Source organism: Cryptotermes secundus, unplaced genomic scaffold (genome assembly GCF_002891405.2).
Source record: "Cryptotermes secundus unplaced genomic scaffold, Csec_1.0 scaffold3455, whole genome shotgun sequence".
Taxonomy (NCBI): domain Eukaryota; kingdom Metazoa; phylum Arthropoda; class Insecta; order Blattodea; family Kalotermitidae; genus Cryptotermes; species Cryptotermes secundus.
Genome location: NW_019724673.1, coordinates 15744 through 24352, shown reverse-complemented (window position 1 = coordinate 24352; position 8609 = coordinate 15744). Strand labels below are relative to the sequence as shown.

The 8609-nt window shown below is 39.0% G+C and overlaps 1 protein-coding gene across 1 annotated transcript in view; it reads left to right on the top strand.

The window, feature by feature from the left end:
* Nucleotides 1–2253: 2253 nt before the first annotated feature.
* LOC111862629 (probable phospholipid-transporting ATPase IIB) overlaps nucleotides 2254–8609 on the top strand; it is a gene marked incomplete at its 3' end in the record, with an annotated part of 20873 nt that continues 14517 nt past the window's right edge. Inside the window, exons 1-2 of the mRNA XM_033750732.1 lie at nucleotides 2254–2401; nucleotides 7221–7401. Coding sequence (XP_033606623.1) covers nucleotides 2386–2401; nucleotides 7221–7401 — 197 coding nt within the window. The remainder of the gene's footprint in view (nucleotides 2402–7220; nucleotides 7402–8609) is intronic.

Below are 8609 nucleotides of genomic sequence, written 5' to 3'. Positions count from 1 at the left end.
CACAAAAGCCCTCCACTGGTCCCTATCCTGAGCATAGACCAACAGCTGATGTGTCCATTTTAATTTCAGTCCCACCTGGTTTCCCTGGACCTTCCTAATGGCATATTCTAAAGCAAAGTTGAGAAGTAGTGGCGATAAAGCATCTCCTTGTTTTAAACCATTCGGGATAGGAAATTTATCAGACAAATGTTTACCTATATGGACTTTACTATACGTTTCATTTAAACACATTTTAATCAACCTAACTAGTTTCATGGATATCCAAAACTCTATCAGAATGTTGTACAATATCTTCCTCCTAACTCAATCATAGGCTTTCTTGAAGTCTGCAAATTGCTGATGTACTGTCTCATTGTACTCCCATTTTTCCTCCAATATCTGACAAATGCAAAGATCTGATCCATAGTTGATCTGTTACATAGAAACCCACACTAATGATCCCCAATAATTTCATCTATGTATGGACTTAACCTTGAGAGAAGAATATTGGATACAATTTTTGTATGAAGTTGACAGCAGTGATTTCCCCCAATAATTACTACAGTCAGTTTTATCACCCTTGTTGTGAACTGGTACAGTAATAGACTCCTTCCACTGATCAGGCATTTTTCCTTATGCCAAATAGAAGTAATAGCTTATGGATATTAGAACATAATATTTCGCCTCCCGCTTGAATAAATTCTGCCGGAATTTGATCACTACCTGGAGATTTATACCTTTCCAATTATGCAATAGCACTTTCAACCTCAAAAGTGCTAGGATCAAGTACTAACAGCTCATCTGTATGAATTTGTGCCTGCCTAATATCACATTATGTACATTCAGTAACTTAGAAAAGTAGTTCTTCCACCTATTAAAATGTTTTGGGAATCTGCAAGCAGATCACCATTCTCATCCTTCACTAAGTTACTGCTAGATTGGTAACCTCTCTCAAAATTATTTATACCTCTATACAAGTCTCTAATGTTCTTGTTCTTACTGTTCATTGCAAGCTCATCAGTTTTGTCTTTCTGATAATCCGTCTTGGTATTCCTGAAATGCTTGCTGGTTTCACATCTAATGTTGTTCAGATTATCCCCATTTATTTAACTTGGATCCTATAACCGATGCAGTTTGGTTTGTTGTCTTGGGTCTAATAATTTTTAGCATCCTTCATTGAACCATGGCTTATGCTTCTTCAGTTCATAATAACCTAGACTCTCCTTGCAGAAATTTTGATATTCTCTCTAATAGTTTCCCATTCTTTATTAACCTCTACCTCTGTGTCGAAGTTTTCCAAAGCCGGGAACCTGTTTGAGGTTTCAACATGATACTGCTCTTTACACTGTAACTCGTTTAATTTCTTGAGGAAAAACCTCTCCATATGAATTCTGTGCGTTGTTTGTTTGCTCACTCCCAGTCTTTCCCTATTCTTTGCCACCACCAGGTAGTGGTCAGTATCACAATCTGCTGCCCTGAATGATTGGACATAAGGTATGCTTGAATGCTCTCTCCTAGCTATCAAAATATGGTCAATTTGATTGTTTCTCTTCCCATCAGTAGATGTCCAAGTAAACTTATGGATGTTATGGTGTGGGAACATTGTACTTTTGACAGTAAGAGTTTTCAGTGTGGCAAAGTTTACTACTCCATTATCATTACTAATTTCATGCAAAGTCTCATTCACAGTCATTGGTTTGAAGATGTCTTCCCTCCCTACCTTGGCATTGAAATCTCCTAACAAAATTTTCATATGGTACATTGGGAATTTATCAAATACACGTTAGTTCTTCATAGAACCTGTCCTTTATGTCATCAGTTTTATCTTCTGTTGGTGTGTGAACATTTGTAATGATGATATTACACCAGCGACCTTTTAGTATTATATATATATATATATATATGTGTGTGTGTTATATAACTGCTGATACGATTCTCTTATCTATGAAAAAACCTGTACCTAATTCATGATTTTTATTCCCCTTTTTATAGAAAAATGTATATTCGCCTGCTGGTTTGATGCTACCACCATCCCATCTGACCTCCTGTACTTCCGCTAAATCTAACTCATATTCTGAGTTTTCTTCCGCCACTGTCCTGAGTGAATCTGCCCTATAAATCTAACATTCCAAGTACCAAATCTCCTGTCCATTTTCTTTAGACTACGTCATTTATCCAGAGGATCCATCCAGGTCCGAGGCTTTGTGTGCATTTTAGTAACAAGGTTATTTTTTATGTTGAGTTGTTAGCCCCACGCCCAACCCCCAAGCTGGAGGACCACCCCTTGTTGGCTGTTCACGACTACTTATTTAGTACATTTGCAACTTCCCTCCATACCTAGAGGGCACCTCCTCCGTCTGCAACCTGAGGGCGCACCATGCTGTGGTGACGAGAGACCCACCTAACATGGGTTTCAATTACGGTATAGTTTCTTGTGACAATTTTTTGGTACTGTTACGTGGTTCATAAACATGACCATGTTCTAGTGAAGTTAAATTCTTCGTTTGTATTTAAACGTACATTTTGATGATATGCGTAACTGTCAGTTTCTCATTTAAGACCCTGTGATGGAGTTAAATAAATACTGACAGTATAATTCAGTCTGTATAGCTGTATTTACAACCTAACTTCCAGCACTCAATCCTATTGATATTGAAGAAGACAACGAAATATTAAATGCTGAAATGCAGTGTGATGTCATCTTTCATACAATGGTTGGAACTTTTAATAGTGGCAACAGTGCTGTAGAGACGCCATGCAATGGAACCAAATAATGTCGCTTATACCACATATTAGTTACATACCTACCTTACCTCAGAGCAAATGGACTCTCCCTTCCCACATCACGCGCATGTGCAGTGACAAGAAGAACAGAGCCTTGTGTTAGCTGGCAGTCTAATGTAGTGTTGTCACGATGTTTTCGAAACAGGAGCAACGGAGTTGGATAAAGATTGAATATGCCAGAGGCCACAGAGCACGGCAGTGTTATCAAGGTCTTCAAGAGGCTTGCAGGGAATCTGCGTTGCTTTACAGAAGGGTGGCAAGGTGGGTAAAAAAGCCTTCAACGAGGGATGCCAAAATGTGGCAGACGTGTCGGACAGGTCGTGTCAGTGAAGAAGAAGTGTATGCTCTTTCCGCATTACTGGAGAGTGATCGACGCCATATGATTCGTCAGCTGGCCCAAGAGACAGGATTAGCACATGTGACTGTGCTTCACATTCTGAAGGAACGCCTGGGCATGAGAAAAATTGCATCATGATGGGTTCCGCATGATCTGACGGAAATGCAGAAATGGTAAGCTGTGGCTAAATTGTTCGATCAATGGGGCTGGGAAGTGCTGTACCATCCACCATACTCCCCAGACTTAAGCCCTTGTGACTTTGACTTGATTCCTAAGATGAAGGAACCACTTCGTGGCATTAGCCTCAGAACTGTTCCAGAGATTCTTCATGCAGTAGACCGCTCCATTCGAACTATCAACACAACAGGCACTACTAAAGGTATCCTACGACTTCCACATCGCTGGCAATAGGTTGTACACAGTGCTGGTGACTACATTGAAGGACAGTAAAACTTGGAAACATGCATCCATTTTGTATCAGTTGTAATAAATAGTTGCCACTATTGAAGTTCCAACCCTCATACTTAAGTCATTTTTTATACAATAGGTATATCTGTAATATTATTAAGTGGAAAACAGAACAAAAGTAACAACAGTAGGTTCTGAATTGGTCTGAATGTAAAAATTGCTTTACTCAAATTTGTACAGTAGGTTGGTATGTGAAATATGGTGTTCACAGCTATGCCATAGCTCATTGGCTTCCAGCTGTGGTGGCCTGAGTTTGATCCTGGGTCAGGTCATGTGGGATTTGTGGTGAACAAAGTGGCACTGGGGTGGGTTTTATCTAACTACTTCATTTCCCATGCCAGTTAACATTCCACTTACTGCTCCACATTCACTAATTAATCATCCTAGCATTGATGCTATGTAGTCTCTACACTGACAGCATCAATAAATACGTGGTGCAATCCAAAAGTTCCCGAAATATATTAATAAAAACTATTACATCTTACCTAGATCTTATTCTGCACCATCACCTTCAAAGTAGTCCCCTTGGGAGCGCATACACTGATCCCAGCGTTTCTGCCACTTTTCAGATGCATCCTTGAAGTCTTTCTTTGGTAGTGTATTTGGTACCATCTGCGTTTCCTCTTGAATTTCCTCAACTGTATCAAATCTTCGCCCCTTCAACTTGATTTTCATCTTGGGGAAGAGAAAGAAGTTGCATGGAGCTAAATCTCGCGAGTACAGTGGGTGGGGAACAACTGCCATCTTGTTTTTAGCCAAAAATTGCTACACACTGTAAGCCGTATGTGGTCGTGCGTTGTCATGGTGGAGTACCCAGTCATTCGTGCCGCAACTTCTCTGGACGTTTTCTCCTCATGTCCTCCCTCAAACGCCTTAGAACATCATGATAGAACTCTTTATTGACTGTCTGACCAGGAGGGACGAACTCCTTACGAACAATCCTGTCAATATCAAAAAAACAGATCAACATGGACTTAATGTTGCTCTTGACTTGTCGAGCTTTTTTTGGCCGAGGTGAAGAATGGCTCTTCCATTGCGACGATTTCTGCTTGCTTTCAGAGTCGTAGCCATAAACCCAACTTTCGTCACCAGTGACAACCTTCAAAAGAAAGATTGGATCCTCTTGAAGCTGTTGCTGAAGTTCCGTGCAGACTTCCAAGCGATGCTGCTTCTGTTCATTTTGCAGCAGTTGTGTCACAAAGTTTGCCGCAATCCTCCTCATGTTCAGTTCCTCTGACAAAATTCGTTGACATGTACCATAACTTAGTCCCAAGGTGTTACAGAGGTCTTGGATGGTCACTCTACGATCTTGCAGAATTAAATCCCTAACTTTCACTACATTTTCTGGTGTGGTGCCAGTTGACGTCCGTCCCGAACGATCGTCATCATCAGTTGATGTTTGGCCATTTTTCAAACCCTTATACCAGTCCTAAGTTTTTGTCTGGCCTAAACTGTTGTCACCGAAAGCTTGCTTCTACATTTGGTGCGTTTCTTCAGCAGTTTTCCCAAGTTTGAAACAAAACTTTATACAGACACGCTGCTCTCTCATGTCAGCCATCGCAAAACCGCAAACTCACGGAAACAAGAATGGAAATACGTTCACCAACAATAAACCCAACCACTCAGCTCGACGCCGCTTGCCACACTGATTCAAGAAGGATGTGTGAGGAGACACCTAGCGGTATTTCGATGTGCTCATAACCATTCGCGCGCAAAATTCAAATTTCAGGAACTTTTGGATTGCCCCACGTATCTTACTTTAATGAAGGGAGAGTTTTGAAGGTAACTGTTTGTGGTAAAGATTTTCTGTAGTGTAATTATAAGTAACATTACATGTGAATGCAGAATGAACAATGTTCCCATTCTTTATTGTAGATCATTTTGTATGCTGTTTGAATCTATGGAAAGGTTAATCATTCCTGAGATAGGTCCATGATTTATTTAAACCGTCTTGCAGTGCATACACTCATTTATCTCCTTCTCTCTCTCGCACTACATGTTTCGGCATAATAATGCCATCTTCAGGTGCTTACTTATCCACGCCAAACTAGTTCATTGCATGCCTTGTCCTCATATTAAAATAACTAAAATATGTATCTATCATATACATTGTCAAACGTTAAAAATATTTTTAACGTTTGACAATGTATATGATAGATACATATTTTAGTTATTTTAATATGAGGACAAGGCATGCAATGAACTAGTTTGGCGTGGATAAGTAAGCACCTGAAGATGGCATTATTATGCCGAAACATGTAGTGCGAGAGAGAGAAGGAGATAAATGAGTGTATGCACTGCAAGACGGTTTAAATAAATCATGGACTTAAATCAGTGCAACAGGACGCTAAAATATAACATTCCTGAGATAATTATGTATATATTAAAATGAGAAGCAGAATGGCAGTACTTATGAAAATTTATTATTTAGTAAATTCTGCATTGATTGCCAGTATTTATTAAAATCAGTAGTGTTGTTTGTAATTAATGAATGAAATAGAGATTAAAGAAATTATATAAAGTGATGGGCCAAAGGCCAAATGGAAAATTCCCAGTTATAAAAACAGGTTTTCTTCTAGGGGTCTTAAAGGAGATGGTGTGAATCATCAAAGATTTAACAACAGACCACTCTGCCCTCTTCACAAAACTATCTTTAAAACTGCCCAGTGCTCTACTTCATTCATAGTATAGGGAAATAGTTCAGATATTAAGTGCCAGTAAATGTAATTATCAAAATTTCGAAAATTTGTTGATGAAAGTGCATGGTTTTTGTAGTCATTTGATGAGTTGTGGGTTGTCAGGTTGTAAACTGATGTATTGAAGGGAATCAGTTAAACCATGTACAAGATTTAGTAGGAGGTAATCTGTAGGGCTGGGAGAATGATGTAGCAGACAGATATAGTAAAGCATTTTCTTCTTCCCCCTTTGTTGAACATACATTTGGTACTTAGGCACTATAATTAAGTAATATACATCTCAAAGTAGAGTGTTCACAGTTAATGGATATCAGTTACACTTAATTATTTCATGCTCAGCAGCTCTTTCAGTGTACACTGCTTGTTAGTTACATAGTTGAGAAACTTGTAATACCTCAAGACTATGGATTTTTGGATTATGTAAACTGTTCCATGTGGTAACCACATACAAAACTACATGGTGTGATCTAATCACCAATATTTTAATTCTCAATTCTGCAAAAATCTTCAGTCTCTTTAGCACCTTGCATATTTTCCAGAGTACAAAAATTAAGATATATGAAATAATTATTGTATAGCTCTCTTACTTTGAAGTTTATAAATTAGAGCGATTTGAAAAAGGGGCAAGAGTTTAACGTGTAACAGTACTTTCAAATTTCCAGGCTTCAGTTCTTTTCAGAAGTGACTAGAAGGGAATTTATTGGCAAGGATCTCCTGAATAACATTTGACATTGTGGGATTCCATTACAAATTTTGCATATAATTGAGTTGTTTTAGCAGTAAATATGAATCATGGTAAACATTAAATATTACTATTGTTAAATAGTGGAAAAGTATGCATAACAACTAGCATTCCAATTTGGATTGGCTTGAGCTAGCTCAGGACAAGGTCTGATGGGCTTTTGTGTTGTTATTTGATATGATACAGTGACAGCAGAATTTTGTTCTTTTCTCAGGATCATCTGAAGTGGGCAGTATGGAGGAAGTACCCTTGAGAATCAGCTCAGATGAGCATGACTTTGAAATGGATGAAAGTGACTTTCTACTCCAGCCTCCAGACCGTGAGATTCATTCAAGTGCATTGCGTTGTCGTAGCTCTAAGAAATGTTCGAGATATCTTTCTTTACTTCATTGTGGGTATGTTTCTTCCATTTAATTGTGCAAAAAAAAATTCTGATCAGACATTTATCTTAAAATGGAATATGTATAGACATCGTGATGTAAAATGTGAGAGAAGATCAAAGTATCATAACTTATATAGATTTAACCCTTGAATGCCAAACTCGGTGCCTTGCACCGACATGGTTATTTAAACCTGTCACCCACCTCGGTGCTATGCACGGTGGTGGTGTAGCGCTGTTTCAGCTCGTCTTTTGAACTGTTATTTTTCACGTAAAAAAATTCTGATTGTATGAAATTGAAGAGGAAATTTCAAGCTATCATTTCGTATAGTCGTCCCACTTTGAACTTTGCGCGGTATTTTTATTACAGTTGAATTCTTTGAAGAAGTTTTGTAACTCTCCGAGTACAGCGCTCTATTTCCGTCTATATGTTTCCATCTTGGGGAATACCAATGAAGTAAATTGAAATGTTGGTTCAAATGAGCAGTCGAGACCTTTCAACGAGACTTTATTTAGTGCTGCTACTTCATTAGAATTTCGAACCACTAGTAACTGTGCACCACGTGTTTTGATGAGGCGCAGTGTTGACATCTGAGAGAAGTTTATTATGACTGGCTGTGTGCTCTGATATAAACTAACAGTTCACTATAGGAATACCCTTTGCTCTATAAATAGAATCAGGCAGTTTGACTGTAGCCATGGCCAGCACAAGTAGGAGCCGATCAGCTGTGTTGCATGACAAGGAATCAGAACTTCTTCTTCAAACCAGTTCGGAGGAAGAAAGTTCGGCTTCGGAGTCAGAACATGACACAGATGTCGACTTAGACGATCGCGCGTTGCTTGATAGTGTGATACACGATGTCAGTGACAACGATGAAGGTTCTACGCAAGCTTTCGTTTGGGAGAGTATGGAAAATTACCAGGGACAACGTGAACATTTCACGGGCATTGTTGGACCGCAAGGTGGCGCACTAAATGTGGGGGAAATTGTGGATGTATTTGAATTATTTTTTGACAAACAGATAGTGAACAAAATTGTTACTGAAACAAACAGATATGCAGAGCAGTTCCTATGCGGGCGTGATCTGCCTGTGAGATCGCCGGCTAGGGCATGGAAGCCTGTGAGTGAGGGAGAGATTTATGTTCTACTGGGTCTGTTTATGCTAATGGGAATTATTCAGAAACCTACCCTTAGATCGTACTTTTCAACAAGACGAATAATGT